Genomic DNA, 23,681 nt, shown 5'->3' with positions numbered 1-23,681 from the left:
AAAAAAATAAAAAATCCAGTATATATACCATTGTTTGTAGACGTTTTGGCTTTCACACAAACCAATCAATATACACTCATTAGGATTTTTTTTTACCAAAGATATTTATTTTCACCTCATGTTTATTGGTTTCAAGTTAACAAGGAAAACAATGAACCCGGACATCCATAGGTTCATATTGGTACATACAGTACATAGATATGTCAGGAGTGAAATAAGCATGTTTTCAGACAGTACAATATGAACCATGTGGGGGGGGTGGGGGTGAAATGGTGGGGGGGAGGCGGATTCGAAGGGGGATGGAGGAGGGGGTTTAACAAGGAAAGCATATAATCACAGACTAACAAAATACCAGTCAGATATGCAAATCCATTTTTACCTAGTGATTATTATACTCCAAAGGGTAATAGCCATCAAACTTTAACTGTACATTTAGGATGCAGTGACCATAACTGCCAGGTTTTAAGAAATTTGTGATAAGATAAATGAGATAGAGAAAATCTTCTCAGCATATCACACTGGAAATTAAGATTTGTGCCCACTCGGTAGGGATGGGGTTTTCCATAGGGTGGTTATAGTATTTTTTGAAACCAAAGATATTTAGCAAAATACATTTTGGTCTACATTTGTGAAGAAGCATAATTTAAAAAAAAAATGTATTGGGTATATATTTTATAGCAGAAAGTGAAAACATTTTTTTCAATATTTTCAGTCTTCATTCATTTATATAATAAAAAAATAAACAAAATCCAGTGGTGATCAAATACCACCAAAAGAAAGCTCTATTTGTGTGAAAAAATGATATAAATGTCAAGGGGGGTAGTGTTGCATGACTGCACAATTGCCAGTTAAAGTAGCACAGTGCTGAATAGCAAAAAAATTACCTGGTCATGAAGGAGGAAAATTCTTCCACAAAACTAAAATTTGCAACATAGCCATGAACAGTGATCATAGTCAAAGATCATAATAAAAAGCACCTTATATGTCCCACCTGCACTAATATTATAAAGATACCAGCAATTACATGATAATGTAACCCACATTTTATAGAACAAAAACACAAATCGGGTATCTTTAAAAAGTGAGGGGAAGAAGAAGGATGCTTCATCTCAACACATTTCGCAGATTGTGCTTCTGCAGGAGACTTTAACCATTAGCCTACAGGGCACTTATACCCCCTTCCTGCCCAGGCCAGTTTCCACCTTTCAGCGCTGTTACACTTTGAATGACAATTGCGCAGTCATGCAACATTGTACCCATATGAAATTTTTATAATTTTTTTTAGACAGATAGAGCTTTCTTTTGGTGGTATTTAATCACCTCTGGGATTTTTATTTTTTCTTAAACCAAAAACCACTGAAAATTTTGAAAAAAAAACGTTTTTTCTTAGTTTTAGTTATACAGTTTTGTAAATAAGTGATTTTTCTCCTTCACTGATGTGCGCTAATGAGGCTGCAGTGATGGACACTGATAGGCTGCACTGTTGGACACTGATAGGTGGCACTGATGGGCACTGATGAGGAGGCACTGGTAGGGTGCACTGATGGGCATTGACAGGCATCACTGATGGGCACTGAAAGGCAGCACTGATACATGACACTGATACATGACACTGATAGGAGGCACTGATAGGCAGCACTGACTGGCACTGATAGGCGGCACTGACTGGCACTGTTAGGCGGCACTGACTGGCACTGATGCGCACTGATAGGTGACACTGACTGGCACTGATAGGTGGCACTGATTGGCAGCACTGATAGGTGGCACTGATTGGTATTGATAGGTGGCATTGACTGGCACTGATGGGTGACATTGAAAGGCAGCTCAGATGGGCACTGATATGTGGCATTGATGTGCACTGGTATGCACTGATATGTGGCATTGATGGGGCACAGATGGGCACTGGCACGTGGCACTGATGGGCACTGGCACTGATGAGCACTGACAGGTGGCACTTCTGGGGCCACACTGATCATCAGGGCACATGTCCCCTCCACGGAAAGCCGATCACCGGCTCTCCTCTCGAGCTGTCAGCGTGACAGCTCGAGAGGAGAGAAATGGCGATAACCGGCATTTCCGTGTTTACATGTGATCAGCTGTGATTGGACACAGCTGATCACATGACCGAGCCGACATCTTCGGCTCTTTCCGTGATCCGCTGTGTACGAGGGACACAGCAGACCGGCGATCGCCGTGCATGCGCTGTGAGAATGGTAGGACGTCATATGACGTCCTATCAGAACGAGAGAACCACCTTGCGCCCGTCATTGTACTATAGGGCGGGCGGAAGGTGGTTAAAGGTGCTAATGCTAGACCACATAAACATTGATAAAACAGTAATGTCCACTATCAATTATATAACATAACGATATTGTAGCATGTTAACATCACTACTACTTTCAATGATCACAAAGTACACATAGGTGGCGCTGCACAGGCTAACCCTCAAAGTTTTTTCTTTGGGCCCATTGCCATCTAATGTTTGTTTATAGGCTACCAAGTCTGTGTTGGCCTTTGGGTCTAAATCCCCTGGTGCCTGCCCTGTCCTCTTGGGGTTGATGCTACCTTGGGTCCACATCCCTCCCCTGGCTTTTTGGTGTAGCCTATGCAGTGCCGCCTATGTGTACTTATTTGTGATCATTGTAAGTAGTAATGATATTGACATGCTACCATATGGTTATGTTATATAATTGATAATGGATATCATTGTTTATCAATGCTTATGTGTTTTCTCAAGCGTGCTGAGACAAAGCATCCTCCTTCCTCCCTCTACTTTTCAGTGACATCCGATTTGTGTTCTTTCTTTTGTCAAATTTGGGTTACATTATCATATTTTAGCTGGTATTTTTATTACTATTAATGTGGGTGGGACATATAAGGTGGTTTGTATTACAATATGATCACTGTTCTTGGCTGTGTTGCACATTTTAGCTTTCTGATTACTTTTAATAATCCTTAATAAAAAGATTTTTTGATATGTTAGTATATGGTGCCCATTCCTGTGGTTTATATCACCTTAAAAGTCCCATTCTTTTTCTATGTTTCTGTTATCTATATTATCAGGGTTGTGGTGCTCCTCTGTACCCACCCACACCATTCACTTTACAAATATTGCAAGCATTTTTGTTTCAGATTCCTAACTGTTTCTGCTCTGAAGATAAAACCATTTGTTCCACCATGTCCTGTGCAGACTAAATCTGAATAGGAGGGTCTGGTTCATTATAATCACTGGTGCACTCTCAGTGTTCCGATGAGAAAAGCTGCCGTGTCTGCATCCCTTTAGAGCACGGGTGTCAAACTGGCGGCCCTCCAGCTGTTGCCAAACTGCAAGTCCCATGAGGCATTGCAAGACTGACAGTTACGAGCATGACACCCAAAGGCAGAGGCATGATGGGACTTATAGTTTCACAACAGCTGGAGGGCTGCCAGTTTGACACCCCTGCTTTTTGAGGTATTCAACCCTTGGGGAGTATCACCAAAACTGCAATTCCTATTGCAGAGGATGCCTAAAATCTGACATGTCTTTGTTTAGACTTTTGGCAAAATCAGTGAGCCAATCACAAAAGGGAGGAAATTACATATTGCATTGAAATTTACAGAAATGCAGTGCTGTAGACCGAAAATTTAATTTTTAATAACATGAACAAACAATATGGCTTGTGTAGAAATTGTATATGCTATATTATTTTTTTATGTATGCTATATTTTTATTCCACAAAAGTGGAGTTACCCTTTAAAGTGTAGTAAATGGTTAGAACACCTGTCAGTTGTTTTGCTACATTGGATAGGAGGTGTTGGGTAGTGGACCTTGTTTCAAGCATCTGTTCTGGTCAAAAGATTGGGTTTTTTGTTTTAGCCAGCTCTACAAAGTGTAACAGCCTAGGGTTGGAATGTGTCTTTGGGTAGATTAATGTTTGGTAACACATATTTAGAAAAGCCCAGAAGTTATTTCTATTAAGTTACATATAATAAAATTGTCTTAGGGCTTTTTCATGTGGGCAGCAGGGGTTGGTAAAAACAAGTGGCTGAGCTGCGGTTTTACTGCCCCCTGGCTGCCCAACCAAACTTAACAATACAGCCAGACAGGACTGTACACATGCCACAGCTGTGATACTTTGCTGGGTGAAGAATTCAGGCGTTACCAGCAAATGCCAAACACTCAGATCTCAGTTGCGGCGCAGTGCTGCAAACCAAATTGGCAATTTAAAAATAAAAGTTAACAAAATGGCATTCAGGGGGTGCAGTTGCACCTCCTGAATGCCTGTCGGGCACTGCTATACCACACTCTAAAAAGCAATCCACTAGGGATTGCTTTTCAGAGGGTGGTAAGCAGTAGCGCAAGTGAATAAAAATAGATACGCAAGATAGGTAGGAGGAGGGGGAATGGAATGTTTTTAAAGTGATACTATAGGCTTAAATAAAAAAATACACATCATACTTACCTGCTGTGTGCAGTGGTTTTGCACAGAGAAGCCTGCATCCTCCTCTTCTCAAATCCCCGCTGGCGCTCCTGGCCGCTCCCTCCTGTCGGGTGCCCCCACAGCATGCAGCTTGCTATGGGGGCACTCGCTGCTCCATGTATCCACTCACCCACAGAGCTGTGGCTTGGCCCCGCCCCCTCTCTCTTTTCATTGCCTCATGGAAGCCAATGGCTCCTGCTGCTGTCTCAACCAATGAGGAGAGGGAGTCCTGCGATAGCCGAGATTCCAGTGCACATCGCTGGATCGAGAGGGGGCTTAGGTGAGTATTGGGGGGAATGCTGCACAGAGGTTTTTTACCTTCATGCACAGAATGCATGAAAATAAAAAACCTTCAGCCTTCACAACCACTTTAAGAATAGTTAGAGTTAGCCTTTTCTTACACTTTACACTAAAAGTTTTAACACCAGATTTGGATGGATTGCGATATTAATGAAAATAAAATCAATTGATTATTTAGAGCCTAGTGTATGGAATACTAAAAGTTGGCACATGAACTCCTACAGATTGAAGTGACACTCACATTTATGGCAGGTTTCCCCCTTGTAACCAGTCATGTCGCAGATGCAGAAAAAGTCATCCCAAGACTGATAGCAACGCCCTCCATGTTCACAAGGATTTGGCCTGCATCTGAAATCAAAAAAGGTGATATGAATCCGTATGTGCAGTGATGACTGATGGAAAGAGCTAGAATGGCATGACACAGGGTTAAAAAAATCCTCTGATCTTATATAGTTATTTTAAAAAAAGACACAGGTTCACCTCCTAGACCAACCAACAGAACATGAATAAATAGAAAACCTTCCTGAAATTCCTTCCTGATCCCCCAAGGCATTTGGATATTCTCTGGATCAACTACCCCTGGCATTATTATCGATAAGTACATAGCTGCTTTGTCTAAGTTTTCTTTATGCCCTCCTCTCCAACAGCATATACTCACCATTTCTTCCTTCCCCATCACTCCGCAGAGCTGCCAAGAGGTAAGAAAATACTCAGTATTTCAGGTATGGTGTAACATGTGACTGGCCCAGTCACATGAGGGCAGAGAGAGCTTTCAGTTCTGTGAAAGCACCAACTGGAGCAACTCTGACCTTGCAAAGGTCTGTCTTTGACTCAAGCAGTTTAACGCAATGGTAGGGGAGCAAAGGAAAGATGAATATAAGAAGGTGAATATGTTCTGCTTTGGAAAGGGATTAAAGTGGTTGTAAACCTGTGAAATTAAAAAGGAATAGATCATACCCCCATATAGTGTGCTTGCCCCAATCCAAAGCACCAGTCTTCTCTCTCTTCCATCTGCATTAGTAATTTTTGACATGTTATCCCAACACCACAGAATCTCTGGTGGGGGCCCCAGCCCCCTCCAGCACACAGAAGGTGATTAACAGCCTCAAACTTTCATGTTTTCCTAAGAGACTGTGTAGAGGGGTGTGTCCTTTCCCACCACTCAGGTCTCAGATTACACTCAACTACCCACTCTATGCTGTGCAGTGGGCGACATCAGATCTCCACCCCCTGCCTGCTGGAGCTGAGAAATTACCTTTGATCTGTGTGTTTTCGGAGGTTGTTGAAAACAGATGGTTGCAGATAAACTTATGTAGAATGATTTGTTTCATCTCAGTGTATCACCTGAGGCCAGTCACTTTACTGGGTAAAGGTTTGCAACCACTTAAAGAATATCCTGTTGCATGGGTGAACAGACTGGCAATGCACCACAGTGCACAAAAAAAAATATCAGCAGGCTGATTGAAAAGAGCTGAACGGATTCACCCATCCACACAAGAGGGATGAGTGGAGGACTCCTCTCCATTAAGTCATTGTATTCTGACAGTGGGTCTTCTCTGCTGTCAGAATACACCGATCAGCCAATTGGCTGCAGTGCTGATCAGACAAAAAAATATTCCAACAAGCCCGTTCATGAGAAGCAGATCATTGAATGAATGGCCATAGATAGCTGGAAATTATGCTAATCCCTTTTGATCAGGCTGAATTTCCATCCATCTATAGCCATCTTAACACAGTCCTCCTGAGGCTAATAAATCCCAGCATGTCTCTGTTCATTGTGGTCTGAAGTTTTCACTCGGAGTATGGCTTTCCTATAGGAATGAATGAGGCTGCAGTGTGCATGCACAGTACAAACCTGCACTTTTTGGGGAAGGCTTTGCAAAATCAGTGCAGGGCCACACAGTGAAGATAATTAGATTAAAGCTAAAGGTAAACTCTGACTTTCACTTGCTGCATGCTTGTTGCAGGTCTGTGACATGTAAGAATGAACACTGTCAAACAACTAGCAGTTTTAGAATCAGGTAAGCCATATCAGCTCTGTACTCCTCTCATTTATATATGTACTTTAAATACTTATTACTGTATGATTGTACTGCTTGCTGGAAATCAACTGTGAGTTCAGAATTGTGTATATGGAGGATTTTTATTTATTTATTTTATTAGTGGAGCTAGATGGACTTTTGTCTTTTTTCCAACTAGACTATGTAACTACTTTTCAGCACAGTGAGATCTGTGTAATTAAAAGTAGGCCATTGCCAATAACTATTTAAATTGCTCGATGATTAAAACCTCCAGTGCTGCTTAGCCCTTAAAAAGTGATTCCCATCTAGGTCATCCATCATATTCTGCAGTCAGGGAACTGGCACTAAAATCTATTATAGTAATCTAGAGCAGCCTTTCTCAACCTTTTAGCACAAGAGGAACCTTTGAAACCATTTTCAGGTCTCAGAGTACTCTTACTAGAATCAATTCATTGGAGGTCAGTGGGAAGAATGCCCATTACATTGGTGGTCAGTTGAAAGAATGCCCGTTACGTTGGTGGTCAGTGGCAATAATGCCCCTTTCATTGGTGGTCATTGTGAACAGGGCAACAATCAGAAATTTGGGGGCCCCTTACACAGCTTTAGGCCTAGGCCTCCTCTGACCTGACCGCCAACATTCCCCAGGGCCCACCCACTGGCCGTCCCACCAAATCAACCCACTGGCCATCCCGTCAAATCAACCCACTGGCCATCCAACCAAGTCCTTCGGGGAACCCACTTTTATTTTTAACACTCTTACACTTTAATATATGAAAATGAAAAGTGTATTCCAAATCATCAGTGTTTTTAAGATTTAGCAGTAAGGAATTTTATTTTGGCCTGCCACCATGACAAGGTAGACTCTTTTGAGAATGACCCTACACTAACACTAACACTAACTGCACGACCTTTTCAATGCCCCCCAATCTATCCTCCCCTAACAGATCTAAGAAAACAAAAAATATATATATTCAGCAAAAAGACATTCCCATATATTTTTAGCAAATAGACATCCCAATCCATCAAAGAGACATTCACATATATTCAGTAAAGAAACATCCCAATCTAGCAAAAAGACAGCCCCATATTTTCAGCAAAGAGACATCTCCAATTTATCCAGCAGTTAGACATCTCCATATATTAGGCAAAGAGACACCCCAATCCAGCAGAGAGATGGCACTCAGCCTCCCCCCCCACCTATTGGCACTCAGACCCCCCATACCTGTACACACTCAGCCTCCCCTCACACTTGTATGCACTTAGCCCCCCTCATACCTGTACACACTTAGCCCCCCTCATACCTGTACACACTCAGCACCCCTCACACCTGTATGCACTCACCCCCCCCCCCCATACCTGTACATACTCAGCACCCTTCATACCTGTACACACTCAGCATCCCTTATATCTGTATGCACGCAGCCCCCCTCATACCTGTACACAATCAGCACCCCTTAAACCTGCAAGCCCCTAGTCCCTTCATACGTTTACACACTCAGCCCCCCTCACACCTGTATGCACTTAGCACCCTTCATACCTGTATATATGCCACACACACACACACAGCTCCACCCCACCCCACACACAAACAGCCCCCTCCCTTCACTTGTACACACAGCCTCTACTGGTAAAGGAGGTCTTCCTAGTCCTAGCTCTTGTTTACACAAAGCAGACACATGTCTCTGAGAGGAGCTGGAGCCAAGCACAGTCCACATTACAGGCAGTACAGACAAAGAGTGAACATGACACAGAGCAGCAGCAGCTGCCTACTCTTCTTTAGTGAATGTATAGAGAAAGACATGAAGCCACATTCCTCCCAACCCTGCTGGGCCCCTGGGGATGCCCAGGCCCCCTACGTGTGTATAAGTTGTTCCCCTCTGATCGTGGCCCTGATTGTGAATAATGCCCCCACCATTACAATGGTTGTCAGAATGCCAGCCTTACAGATAGCATAAAAGACTATTGGTGTCATGTCACTGACTCTGCCCAGTGGCATTGGCCTTGAATCCTGCAGGTATCAAGAACAGATAGACTGCTTCAGGTGAGTACATGAACTATCCGCCCCTCTGGACATAAACAGGTGCCAGTCTAATCACCACAACATCAGATAAAGACAATAAAGGTTGACCGCACTCCAACAATGTACCAGATAAAACTTCCATTTATTAAAAACTTCATAAAAAAAGCATGCATCACCACTCCAACATACAGACAGAGGACAGTAAAACATGTTAACTGTCCTCTGTCGGCATATTGGGAGTTGTAATTTGTGCTTTTGTTATGAAGCTTCTAATAAATGGAATTTTTATCTGGTACATCATTGGAGTGCAGTCAACTTTTATTGTCTTTACCTCTGGAGGTACCCTGGTCAAAAATGGCCACCCTAGAGTCTTTATATCTTCTTCTGTCTGTGCTGTTCTTTGCTTCCCTATTCTTCCTGATCAGAAAGTCCTGTGACACTATATTCAATCAGGCCCATTCTATCGATGCATGGGAATGAACAAAAAAGGTTGATGGAGCTTACGCTACCAAAACCAGGACAGGGTGCAGAGTGATATCAGGGGGTTTGGGAACAAATGTTTCCTCTGGAATTCTGTACAGGTACCTTCAGCTGAAAACCTAGGCATTTACAGGGATTGAAGATATGGTACATAAACAATATAGAACATATATATTTAGATATATTTGGGGATTGGATGGGGATAAAGCATCAGAAGTACAGTCTTGTGTAAACAAGTATAGAAATGTGCACACTTGACAGAAATGAAAAGGGAGGTCAGATCACAAACTTAAGTTGGCTTTATCTAATAAAACTGAATACATACAGGTATTCTTTAAGTACACAAAAGATAATAAATTGGTGTTGTATTTATAGGTTAACCCAGGCAAACAAACAATCACCTGTCAGCAATAGCACAGACATTAAACATGACTTCTGAGAACCTCCCCAGCCAACCCAGCTGCATACGATGGAAGTCCACCGGCTGACCATCCACGTTGAGTAGCTGCATGCAACCATGGAAGGCTGTCTGATTGGAATAGCACCCAGATCCAGCAGATGGCTTTGGACACCCTGTGTGATAAAAAAAAGGTCATATTAAAGTAATACATGTACAGTTCACAATAAGCCTGCTAGATCTGCCTTTAGTACACAGACAGGTTTGTCTGTACAGCAGAAGTCACAATCAACTCTAATCATCATCGATGTTAACTTTTCCCAAGTAGTGTGATTTCTATTACACAGGCAGTGATTTCACAGCCTGCACAGCAAGGCACCTTAGATTGTTATCATCTCAACTAGAGTGAATAACCTGTGAAAATGCATCACTTCCAATCATGTGTAAAATGAAAAGTTAGTCATTGTTTAAGCAAGTTAACTCATAATATATTTTGTTAGGGTTTCAGCAGAGAAAAACATAACATGATGAAAACAACCTAAAACCCTGCACTTGAAGGTGATACTTGAGGTAAGAAGGCAAAAAGTTGTGAATAGTATACTACTGACATAACAGCTCACAACATTGTCTGATGCAATTCTGTCCCTAAAGCTAAAATTGACCCGAACACTGGAGGGGTTCTTTTTCACTCCCAAAGGTTTCCCCGCCTTCATGCAACCAGAGTCGCTTTATCCATCGGTAGTACTCAGATGTCATCACATACAATGCAAGACCAACAGTCCTGCTTGTAAGTGAGGACAATGAGGGCCTGCCCACAACCTGGTGCATCAGAAAGAAGAGTAAATGTGCCGGCTGCCAGGTAAGTGAGGAATGAGTTAAGTAAAACGGCTTTGTAATGGTACCCTAATCAAAAATTAGCAAATTTAACCCTTGCAATGCAATGCAGAGGGAGCCCAGAGGGTGATTTTACATATCCCCAGAATTTAGCTTTGAAGGGGGCCTGTTAGGAATATTGGAACATCTACAGAATCAATGTATATGCCATGTAGAACTTCACGTCAAGTGAACTTGTGGTCAGGCTATGGATATTCAAGTATTTACATTTGCTTGACAAATAGTAGGACCTAAAAAAACCTCACTGATCGCTGTAACTACAGACACTGTGGAGCAAACTATCCTTAAATTTCATAGCAGAAGCACTGATGTCATCCATGTTGTTCTCTAGTATATATCACCCTGTTACCTCCTCCCAGGAGTAACTTAGCAGCCTTCCAACCTTCTTATCTCTAATATAAACACAGTACCTCTCGGGTTGGGGAGTTGAAGGTGCACTTTAAGCCTTCAGTCTATAATGTAATAATACATAACTTATAAATGTATATTATTTAAATTGATAATTTTTATTGAAATATTGTATACTTTATAAATACAGTATATGTATTTTGGGGATCAGTGGGAAATGAGGCATACAAAGTGCTATCTTTTGAAAACAGAAGTCCCATTTATTTCTCTGCAAAACCAACAGAAATGACTTTCTTTAGCAAAGGGGCAAAACAACCAGCTTGTTTTCAGTACTCAAGAAAAGAGCTCATGTGTTCTCCAAACTCCACGCATGCCCTTTTTGTCCTCCAATCAACTGTGTGCCAGGTCATTCCCCACTCTGGAGCACATGTAAATACGCCCTTAGATGGACACTTACCCATATTTAGCCAATTACATTTGTTTTGTTGCATTTGCTGCATGGTGGGGAATGACCCAGGCCACAGCTGATTGAAAAAAAGGGCACAACTTTGAAGTTTGGATAGGAATAGTTTCGGAGGATGGCCAAGCTCATCTCTGGTCAACACACAGCACAAAATAGGAAAAAAAGTCCAAACAGAAAGGTTGCACTACCCCTACACATGTCAAGGTGCACATGTCAACCCTTACTCTAGCTGTCTACATAGTCTCTCTGCTTCAGAGACAACAGATAGCCTTCCTGTTCTTCTTCTGGCTCCACTGCTATCACACACTACCTGAGTTTGGCTGTCCTTAACCACTTAAAGACCTGCTAACATACATATACTGTACGCAGCTGCAGGCATCATAAATATAGTAAATAAGTATTGAATGTGTCACCATTTTTCTCAGTATACATATTTCTGAAGGTGTTATTGACATGAAATTTTCACCACATGTCGGTAACAACCCATACAATCCATTTATACAAAGAAACCAAAACAAGTAAGTTCATAAATTATGTGTAATAAAATGGAATGACACAAGGAAACAGTAATGCTAAAAACTCCCCTTGTTCTTTATATGTCTCATGTTTTTGATCCACAGTCCATTGTATTCCTGGATCTTTCATTGTTTCATGAAGATAAGGCTATTTGCACTAGCAATTACATCAAACCTACTGGAGGTAACTCTTATCTTCATTATTCAATGTGTCATCATCCAGCCTGGAAAAAACAACATTCCCAGTGGACAATTGAATAGACTAAGGAGAAATTGTTCCAAAATGGAGACATATAAAGAACAAGTGGATATTTTATCTAAATTCATAGAAAAGGGGTACCCTCCATCCATAATTAAGGAAACTTTTGTCAAACATCATAATCCCCAGGCAAATAATAAAAGACCCAACACCAATCAGAACCAGAATACAGTAAGATTTATCACTGGATATAATAAGGCATATCGTAACATCTCTAAGATCATTTGCAAACACTGGAACATCCTCCAGTTAGATCCCAAATTGGCCCCCACTTTACCCCCAGTTCCCCAGATCACCTTCAGAAGGGCATGTACACTAAAGAATATTTTAGCCCCCAGCAAACTAACTAGAAAGACAAAAAGTGACATGAACATTCAATCCTATTTTGATAGTAGGACCGGCATTTTTGAGTGCAGGAAGAGAGGTTGCCTAACTTGTCAGGTTATTACACACGGTCGTTCTGAGATAGCAAACAACAAAGGCAATCTCTTTCATATCAAACAGTTTATAACTTGTGCAACGGACTTTATGATATATGTACTTTCATGTCCATGTAAACTACTGTTTGTGGGTCGTAAAACACGTCCCTTGCGGAAGCGTGTGGGAGAACACTGCATGGTTATCAAGGATGGTAGCGATAAGCATAGTGTTCCCCGACACTTCCTTCAAGCCCACAGCAAGAACTTTGGTTGCCTTGAAAATATGGCAATTGAGCACATTGAAAAAAGATCTCTGACAGATAAAAGATTTTCTCTCTTATGTAAAAGAGAGACATTCTGGATATTTAAATTAGGCTCAATGTCCCCCAATGGTTTAAACGAAGATTTAGAAATTCATAGTATTATTTGATCCATGTCAGTAATTTTAATGCTATATCAATTCATTTAGTAGCTATTGATTTTATTTTTGATTGTATTTAATAACATTTTCATATGTATCCTTATGGTTGATTATGGCATTATGCTGATGACGAACAGAACAGTTTGTTAATTTTTGTATTCTTTTTATCTACTTTTTGTTGTATTATGCAGTAACTTTAATATGCTTTAATTACATTTACCATGTAATTAATATGCAATTGTTTCTTTTTAAAATGTTAATAATATTGCCTGTTACAAGTGGCTCAGCACGGTGCGGGGGGAATGTCCACTTTAGCTCCTCCCCATCAGTGACGCCAGGAACGCATGTCTCTTTTTTCCTATGTAAATAAAGCTGGCAACCTCCATATCCTTAGACTTGACGGAACGCGTTGTCCTGGTTACCAGCTCCAGCGGTCCACGTCCAGTGCCTGACTTCCGCTTCCCCTCTCGTGGTGTGACATCCCTTCGTGTGCCGTGGTCCCTGGCTGGGTTAGCCATCTGAGACCACACCACTCCCGGCCTGGGGACGCAGGCAAGTAGATATTCTTCCAGACGTGCCTGGCCAACACCACTGCATCCGGAACTATTCTGGTTACATTGTACCCAATTTGCACTTTATAAAGCATACCTTTTATGGAATTGAACTAGGGTTATCATTAAGTATACCCTTTATGGAATTGAATTATGGTTACAATTCATCATCATTCCAAGCCACGGTCACACTAGCGCTGGTTTTCTGGCATTCCATTATCACTTTTTACAGTATGACTCTAGCAGCTGTGTTCAAGTGCCCCCCCCCCCCCCAATACTGGTGTTCAGTGCTTGAATCTTGTATGTTATTGGAACATCATGGTGTGGAGTTGTTTTTCAGCATACGGTACTGGCAAAGTTCATATCATTGAAAAAAGGATGAATGGAAAAATGTAACAAGACATTCTTGATAAAAATCTGCTGCCATCTACCAGGATGATGAAGATTTCAGCAAGACAATGATCCCCAACACAAAGCCAAGGAAACTCTCAGTTGGTTTCAAAGAAAGAAAATAAAGCTGCTAGAATGGCCCAGCCAATCACCTGACTTGAATCCAACAGAAAATCTATGGAAAGAACTAAATATCAGAGTTCATAGAAGAGGCCCATGGATCCTTCAAGATTTGAAGACTGTTTGTGTGGCTGAATGGACCAAAATCACACCTGAGCAATGCATGCAACTAGTTTCTACATATAGGAGGCATCTTGAAGCTGTCATTACCAGCAAAGGATTTTGTACAAAGTATTAAATAAATTTCACTTAGTGTGTTCAATACTTTTTCCCAGTGTCATTCCATTTTATTACACATAACTTAATTTCTGAACTTATTTGTTTTGGTTTCCTTGTATGTATGGATTGCATGGGTTGTTACTGACATGTGATGAAAATTTCATGTCATTAGCAGTAGCCAGAAATGTACCATACACATACCTGTGATACATAAAAAGTGACAATAAAATTGTGCAAAAAATGGAAACATGTACACGGTACATTGTAACAGGTATGTAGCCGACTTTGTATTGCCAGAAAGATCAAAATAGTAAACCTATAACATGTCTAAGGCAACAGGGAAAGGAAGAAGGACAGAGGAGGGATTAGGGTGTTGGATTCAGTGGTTCCAAAAATGCCTGAAGAGACCATAGATGTGAGAGAGTGAGTAAATTACTGTGAGATTAGGACTTGAAAAGCGGTTAAATCACAACAGGACCATGTGGTATGAACATTTTCAGTATCAGGATTGTCTTCTGTCACCATAGTTTCCATTTCCATGATGAACAGAAAGGGACAGAAAAAAAGCGCCTCTTAGTGTAGACATAAAGTTATATTTAATATGAATAAAGCAGGCAACTCACAAGGGTTAAAAATGTGTAGGCTCATCAAAATAATCCACCGGTGGAACTCTCACCAATGTTATCGAAAGAGAAACACCACATCAGTCCAGGCACACTGCTCTCTGGGATTGTCAGGGACTGCGGGTCTCACAGCGGCGCACAGGTCTGCACATACACAGATTGCCTAGGTGCACTAATGTGCAGGCACCAGGACCTGTGCGTCGGCGTTGGCAATTGCACCAATGACTGTGCAGGGCGCGCTATTTAAACTGGCCAGATGGTGACTAGGTTGCCGCAAGGTCTAGTTCCTGTACCCGTGATCTGAAGTGTGTTCCTGTTGCCGATCCTGCTTCTCCTGATTTGTGTTGACCTTCTCCTGCTCTGACCCCCGGTTCGTCCCTGACTACTCTCCTGCCTGCTGTATATTACTATTGGACCTCCCGTTGCTGAACCTTGGCTCGTGACCCGGCTGCTCTCTGTCTACTGTTTGGTACCTACCTGCCTCCACCGTTACCGACCTGGCTAGCCTGACTACGCTCATTCCTGACTGTCATCCATCCATCCCGCTCGGGACCTGGACTTGTCAGCCTCTTCACAGCAGGTTCACCCCCCCGGCACGTACCATCGGTGGGACCCCTCTACCACAGTTGGGTGCACTCAGGGGTTGCGACCTGGTTTCAGTCTCGCACCAAGTCCATCCCCACCATCAGGGGCTCTGGTGAAAAGGCAGACTGGGGCTTAGACTCCGCGCCCTGGGGAATCCTGTTCTGTGGGTCACTAGAGATCCTGCCGGGCGGTGCCTGACAGGGATCCAGAAAACCAACAGGTAGATATCTTACAAAGAATCAGCAAACACAAATGCTCCTGCGCTTGGGGATGGACTCGATGCTACAACCACATTAAGAATGTCCTGGAACATGCACACCTTGCTGCCCTCAAATGGACCGGGGGAATCCAAATATACTGAATGGGGAAAGAACAAAAAGAGGGCGCACAGGCCTAGTGCATTACCATAAAAAATGTTTAATAAAAAATAAAGTAGGTGTTGTACTCACAAACGACAATATAGTCAAGGCACATCATAAAAGAACAGCTGGATCAACACCGCGCTGAGTAACAGTCCGCAATAGGGAGTTTAGACATCCAAAAGGCTGACGCGTTTCGAGGACTTGCCTCTTCCTCAGAGCCATATCTTACATCCAGGGTGAGGACTGAAATGCTCATGGACCACAGCACAGGGTGTGCTGACGTCCCTGGAGGTGTGTGTGCAATGCATTTCCAAGCGTGCGCTGTCTGTGAAATAGATCAGCCGTGCTCCTTTCTCAAGCTTGGCTTAGCTCAAACAGTGTGCCTCGACTGATATGACATTTCTCTTCCGATAATACTGGCAACAGTTTCTCCGGTGCACTACATTGATGAGCCACATACACATTTTTAACTTGTGTGAGTTACCTACTTTATTCATAATAAAAATCTTTTTAAGTCTACACTTAGAGGCGCTTTTTTCTGTCCCTTTCTGTTTGCGCTACCAGAGTCAGCTTCTCCTCTATGGAAAGCCTGCCATTAGTGGATTGACATTAAAGGACTTTCTCCATGTACATTTGGGACTCTTATGATATATCTATCACTTGTTTTGACATTGTTTTAAGGATACAACAATTTGCGCTCTACCCTTGTTTATATTGTCCATTGCCATAATGTCGTTGAGTATCTGGGTCCATTCCGAAAGGTGAGGAGAAGTAGATTTCCAGTGGTGGGAATTGACAATCCAGGCCGCTAACAGACATTTCCTCAGGATACCCTTTTTGATCTTTGATCTGTACCCAGCAATCATCAACAAAAAGGGCAACCGCAGGGGAGGCCTGGATCTCAGCATTTTTTTTTAACCATTACCACAAACATTTTTTAAATCTTTATTTATTTCACTATTTTGTGTATTTAAAAATACATGAAATACAAAAATACCTTTGCATCATATTAAATTATTCTACTATGCTTTAAGCTGGAAAGATATTTAAAAGCACAACTGCAATATTCTTTGTATACCTGCTTCAAAAACTTGGAATATACAGTGTGTGTGTGTGTATATATATATATATATATATATATATATATATAATTTTATTTTTTTTTACCTAATATCAAATTTTACTGTCCCCAAAAATAACATATAGTCATGGCCAAAAATATTGGCACCCCTACATTTCTGTCAGATAATGAACCAAATGTTTAGGCATTCTCATGTTTACTTCTTTTGTTTGTATTGGTATGACACAAAAAAGTGCACAAATTAAAAGCCAAATCTGACACATTCCACGCAAAACCACAAAAATGGACTGGACAAAATTATTGGCACCCTCAATGTAATATTTGGTAGCACACCCCTTGAAAAAATAACTGAAATCAATGGCTTCCTTTAGTCATCAATGAGCTTCTTACACCTCTCTACTGGAATTTTGGACCACTCTTCTTTCGCCAACTGCTCCAGGTTTCTCAGATTGGAAGGGTTCCTTTTCCCAACTGCTGTTCTGAGATCTCTCCTCAGGTGTTGTATGGGATTGAGATCTGGACTCATTGCTAGCCAGTTTAGTCCTCTCCAGCGCTTTGTCTGAAACCATTTCTGTGTGTTTTTTGACGTGTGCTTTGGGCCATATGTCCTGCCGTATGACCCATGAGCTCTGGCGGAGACCCAACTTTCTGACACTGGGCCCTACATTGCACCCCAGAATTCATGGGTAGTGTTCAGATTTCATAATGTCATGTACACAGTTAAGACATCCAGTGCCTGAAGCAGAAAAGTAACCACAGAACATCAATGAAACTTCACCATGTTTGACTGTAGAGACTGTATTCTTTTCTTTAAAGGCCTCATTCCTTTTTCTGAAAACAGTAGAATAATGGGCTTTACCAAAAAGCTGTAATTTTGTTTTATCTGTCCACAGCACATTCTCCCAAAAGGATTTTGGCTTCCTCTAGTAAGTTTGGGCAAACTCCAATCTGTTTTTTTTAAGTTTCTGTGTCAGCAGTGAGGTCCTCCTGGGTCTCCTACCATAGTGTCCCTTTTCATTCAGAAGGTAAGGTATAGTGCAAACTGACACAGCTGTACCCTGTGCCTGAAGGTCAGCTTGAATTTGTCTAGAAGTTGATCAAGGTTCTTTATCCAGCATTCAAACAATCCTTCGCTGCAATCTTTGTTCAATTTTTCTCTTTCGGTCACATCCAGGGAGATTAGCTACAGTGCCATAGGCTGTAAACTTCTTGATAATATTGAGCACAGTTGACACAGGAATATTAGGATCTCTGTAGATGGACTTGTAACCTTGAGATTGTCCATGGTTATCAACAATTTTTGTTCTCAAATCCTCAGACAGTTCTTCCATATGGCACACAGAGACACACAGCACAGTCAAGTGTTCACCATTTTAATTGGTTGCCGGTCTGTCTGAGTATCACAAACTTTGAATGAAATTATTTCTTACAATTTTGAGAAGGCACCAAAAGTTTTGTCCAATCCATTTTGGGGGTTTTGCATGGAATGTGTGAGATTTGGCTTTTTGATTCTACACTTTTTTGAGTCATACCAATACAAACAAAAGAAATAAACATGAGAATGCCTAAACATTTGTAATTGCAACAATTTTCTGGGGGAAGTGGTGCATTATCTGACAGAAATGCAGGGGTGCCATTATTTTTGGCCATGACTTTATGTATTACTTACTAGTACCTAAGGTAATGACAAATTATTGGCAAACCAGTATGTGCATAGCTGAATTTCTCTGGTAAACCAGTTGGATCAGTACTCTTTGCTGTCACAGTTTGGGCACGGAATTTTGAGTGTGGAGAATAGGGCACATTGAACTGTGGCACTGGAATTTTACTAAATAATTAATGATTGTTGGCATGTTAATACAGCTTTTATTATGTATATTTTATTGCAGTTAAGGGGTCAGAATTAAGTTTAGGAGCTAGGTTTATGTTAAATTTAAAGTGTACTGTATATAAACCCTAAAACAAAAATATAAAATATTTCAGCTTGTCAGTTCTTAGATGTTGTGACTGCATTACTTTTAATTTTCCAGGCTATGCTAATTTTTAGCAAGTACAGAAAATACCCGTCGATCTTGCCAGAAATACAGTATACTAGTCACTTCATGTGAACTGAAAAGAAAGCACAAAACATTCTTATCTTTCTTGTGTAAACTACTAGTCCCACCATTTAATGGAGATGAATAAAGGGTAGACATGCCCCCATAGATACAATGGAAAACTAACTAACCAAAAAAACTAAAGCCACCACCACATCTAAGGACTGGTAAGCTGCAATATATTACATTTCTGTTTTGGGTTTAGATACACTTTAATAAGCTTGGTTCAACTTGTGATAGAGACTAAACTTAGTATTGTAACCTTTCTACCTCCAAAGTAGTATGAATCTCCTGTTCGAAGCTGGAACAGATAATTAATTTTGAATTGTGCTCCTTCATCATCGTCAATCACCACCACAGCAGAGTTTTCTCTGGCTATCAGGGAGACTGAGTGCCAGAAGCCATCGTTCAGCCGATATCCTGTGGAAAGAGAACCGGAGATTATCCTTCACTTTGAATCATAATTGAACTATTATAAAGGATTTATATAGTGCCAACTGTTTGTGCAGCGCTTTACAACATAAGGGCAGACAGTACAATTACAATATAATTCAATACAGGAGGAATCAGAGGGCACTGTTCGTTAGAGCTTACAATCTAAAACTACTGACCTGTGCAATGATTCAAGCAACCTATCTGCTGTATAACTGCTTCCCTTACTGTGAACCGCATCCACCAACAGCCTGTGTCATAAGCCAAAATCCCGATAAGCTGTGTACTTAGGCACATTAACAAAGCTTCAAAGAGTAGTGAACTTGCTATAGAAACAAAGCATGCAGAACAATGTGGCAGTTAGAGAAGCCCCATGGGAGCAGGTCTTATGAGAGGAGAGCCCTTTGGCTGCATTACTTGACTTGGGTTAGATATAGACCTTTTACTATATACAGTAATGCTATCATCTATCCACAATGGAGCAGAAGTACTTTGGCGGCCTAGTCTAATTCAATACAATTATATAAGCATTATTTCTTTGATTTCTAGAACACATTTTTTTATTTAAATATACACTATATTGCCAAAAGTATTGAGACACCCCTCCAAATCATTGGATTCAGGTGTGCCAAACACCTCCATGGCCACAGGTGTATAAAATCAAGCACCTAGGCATGCAGACTGCTTCTACAAACATTTGTGAAAGAATGGGGCGCTCTCAGGAGCTCAGTGAGTTCAAGTGTGGTGTGGTACCGTGATAGGTTGCCACCTGACAAATAAGTCCATCCGTGAAATTTCTTTGCTACTAAATATTCCACTGTCAACTGTTACTGGTATTGGAACAAAGTAGAAACAACTGGGAACAACAGCAACTCAGCTACGAAGTGGTAGGCCACGTAAAATGACAGAGTGGGGTCAGTGTATGCTGAAGGTGCTCTTGCTAGAAGTCGCCAACTGTCTGCTGAATCAATAAAGACCTCCAAACTTCATGTGGCCTTCAGATTAGCACAACAACAGTGCTTAGAGAGCTTCATGGAATGGGTTTCCATGGCAGCTGCATCCAAGCCTTTCATCACCAAGTGCAATGCAAAGCATCGGATGCAGTGGTGTAAAGCACACCACCACTGGACTCTAGAGCATTGGAGATGTGTTCTCTGGAATGACAAATCACACTTCTCTGTCTGGCAATCCAATGGACGTGTCTGGGTTTGGCAGTTGCCAGATGAATGGTACTTGCCTGACTGCATTGTGCCAAGTGCAAAGCTTGGTGGAGGGGGGGGATTATGGTGTTTTTCAGGGATTGGGCTTGGCTCCTTAGTTCCAGTGAAGGGAACTCTTAAGGCGTCATCATACGAAGACATTTTTGGACAATTTCATGCTCCCATTTTGGTCCCTTCCTGTTCCAACGTGACTGCGCACCAGTGCAAAAAAACAAGGTCCATAAAGACATGGATGAGTGAGTTTGGGGTAGAGAAATTTGACTGGCCTGCACAGAGTCCTGACCTCAACCTGACAGAACACCTTTGGGATGAATTAGTGTGGAGACTGCGAGCCAGGCCTTATAGTCTGACATTCGTGCCTGACCTCACAAATGCGCTTCTGGAAGAATGGTCAAACATTCCCTTTGACACACTCCTAAACCTTGTGGACAGCCTTCCCAGAAGGAAAGAGCTGAAGCTGTTATAGCTGCAAAGGGTGAGCCAACTCAGTATTGAACCCTATGGACTAAGACTGGGATGCCATTAAAGTTCATGTGTGTGTAAAAGGCAGGTGTCCCAATATTTTTGGCAATATAATGTTCATTACAATCAACTAATGGATAAAGTCCAGAGTGTCTAAAGGTAAATAAAATATAGTGTCATGAATTCTACCAAACAATTATATATTTTAACTACCCTCCTCAACAATGAAGGACATCTCAATGTGGAATGGCCCAGTACTAATCAGAGAAATTAAAAGGCCTGAGAATTAGCCTGTACGGTCTACAATAGGCCATTAGATGCTAAAGACTCTTTCACTACCAATTGTAAGGAATGATGCTTAATCAGGTGCTACGCAGTAGGTAGATTTTTCAGTCTCCTGTACTTTAATATTCACAAGCAATATTTCTTGCTAAATCTACAGGGATTTAGCTGACCATGAGAATTATACAGAAATGTACACACTATACCATACCTTGGTAAACACTAGATAGCACAAAACCAGCATAATTTGAATAAAAGTATGGTGAGGCTTTTTGGTTAGGGTGGTTCTGGGGCCTCCTCAGGGCATTATTTGGGTTATTGAGTTTATGATCAAGATTGTTTCTCATGTCCTGGCTATCTCTAGATGCCAAGAACAAATATATTTTGCACACAATTTAAAGTGAATATCTGGAGTTGGCATGTTTAATTTTTCTATGCTTAGCCCTAACTACCAATAGTGCTAAATTCCTAGTAAGTAGTACATTTGAATTCTAAACAGTCAAACATGATATAAAGTGTTAATAAACCCAGGACCCTGCATTCACTATTTCTGGTCTCCCACAGTACACAGAACATGGAAATATATTCAATTTAGTACATTTAAACGGCTAAATACCTTTTCTCATCAGCAGTTAGAGCAGTCTTGTGACTTCTATCAGTGTCCAGCGGAGCACATGTTAAAGCTTGTAGGAGGAGTTTTCATTCTACTCTGACTGCCCTGTGAGATTGCATAACCCGTCCCTCTGTCTGAACAGTGCTGGTTGGCCCTGTGCTGATTACATGCACTCTTTCAAGAAAAATAAATAATTCTCCAGCAGTACACACCAAACTGTGCAGATACAGAGTGTCTCCCAGGCTGTGTTCTATCAGGAGTGGAAATGAAAGAAGGGAAGGTTCAAAGAAGAGAGGATCAAACATCATTTTTACACAATGCAGAGCATTGCCCCTGAAGTTCCACAGTGAGTATAACAAGCATGCTTTACTGCGTGTGCAAATTGATTTTACTGTTGTGGGTTTAGTAACACTTTAAACATGGAGTAAGCTAACAGTAAATTATGATGAAGCCTAGACATGCCCATTGAACAAATTAATTCTTCAATAGCCAACAAGCAGTCTGCCATGCATTGTGTGAGAATCCCCCACTCACCAGCTGCAAACACCAGCTTCTTCTTGTGTGGTTGAGAGATGGTCACGTTGATTTGACCCTCGCTCAATGCCATTTCCAGTGATCCCAAGGAACCAGCAAAATTGGTGAAGAGCAAAAGGCCAATGGTGTCCCAGGTCCGGAATTTAAAGCTTACCATCATCTTAATGTTGGCAGGAACCCCTGGCACCATTAGGTAGTTATTAATGCCAGAAAATGAGACAGGAACATACGGCATTTCCACACAGGAGGTACGCACACGACCCTGTGATTTGACAAAACTGAATTTTAGTGTATTGGTAAACATAATGCATGTATAGAATCTTTTAATGGTGGATAGTTACCATAGTTCTGTTGATATAGTAAAACCCCGTAGTTTGCTTCTCAGAGAATCATAACAATGTTGTAAACTGCAGTGTTAAGGCAAATTTTTATTTTTCCTCTGCAACTACAAGTTCATGACCCTACTCTACGGTTTCAAAGTTTCACTTCTGTAACGGCCTGATCGCAATAAAACACTTACATTACCACAATGCACAGTAGCACACCAAGCATGGTGCAATTAGTTGTGCCATTTATTTTAAATGGCACCCCAATGCACCTGTGCTAGGAACAATTTGTATTGGGGGATCATTCAAAATGAATGAGCTGTGGTAGCACAGAGGGCCTAGATGCATGATAAAGCATGATGCGTCTCATGGGTTACCACAACACAGGCTGGTGTGTGCCCAAAAGTGATCATATTTTTTGGGAACCCAACACTGAGTTATTACCCTCAGCCATCCCTTTTGTGATCTGAACCCTTTTCCCTCAATTGTATTTTTAACATCTGTTTTTATAACAGGATTGATTTAACACAACTTCATATTCTCTTAAGGAAAATAAAACAAATCCAGCTGAAAGACAGCATTGTTCAGTAGTGGATGAAAATTATGCTGTTTGCAACAAATAAACCTGGAATTTAGAGAATAGTGTGTATGTGTGAACAGGGGAGAGGGTTTACATCTCCCAGCAGGTTCCTCAAAGGTTCTCTTGAACTACCAGACACCTGAAACTGCTGGGAGTCCAGTGAGAACAAAAACATTTTTGTGTGGATCACAGTTTAAATCATATAAAA

The 23,681-nt window shown here is 41.4% G+C and overlaps 1 protein-coding gene across 1 annotated transcript in view; it reads right to left on the bottom strand.

Moving 5' to 3' along the window:
* The window catches only part of CNTNAP1 (contactin associated protein 1), a 227,226-nt gene that overhangs the window by 96,345 nt on the left and 107,200 nt on the right, over nucleotides 1-23,681 (bottom strand). The window contains exons 8-11 of the mRNA XM_089668764.1: nucleotides 22,568-22,829; nucleotides 19,295-19,444; nucleotides 9,683-9,854; nucleotides 5,002-5,108 (exon numbers count right to left, since the gene is read on the bottom strand). Coding sequence (XP_089524890.1) covers nucleotides 5,002-5,108; nucleotides 9,683-9,854; nucleotides 19,295-19,444; nucleotides 22,568-22,829 — 691 coding nt within the window. The remainder of the gene's footprint in view (nucleotides 1-5,001; nucleotides 5,109-9,682; nucleotides 9,855-19,294; nucleotides 19,445-22,567; nucleotides 22,830-23,681) is intronic.

This window comes from Staurois parvus, unplaced genomic scaffold (genome assembly GCF_062004578.1).
Source record: "Staurois parvus isolate SC_StPar_1 unplaced genomic scaffold, SC_StPar_1.0 ptg000063l, whole genome shotgun sequence".
Lineage (NCBI taxonomy): Eukaryota > Metazoa > Chordata > Amphibia > Anura > Ranidae > Staurois > Staurois parvus.
Note: the sequence above shows the minus strand (reverse complement) of the source record. Positions and strands in the feature narration are given on the sequence as shown.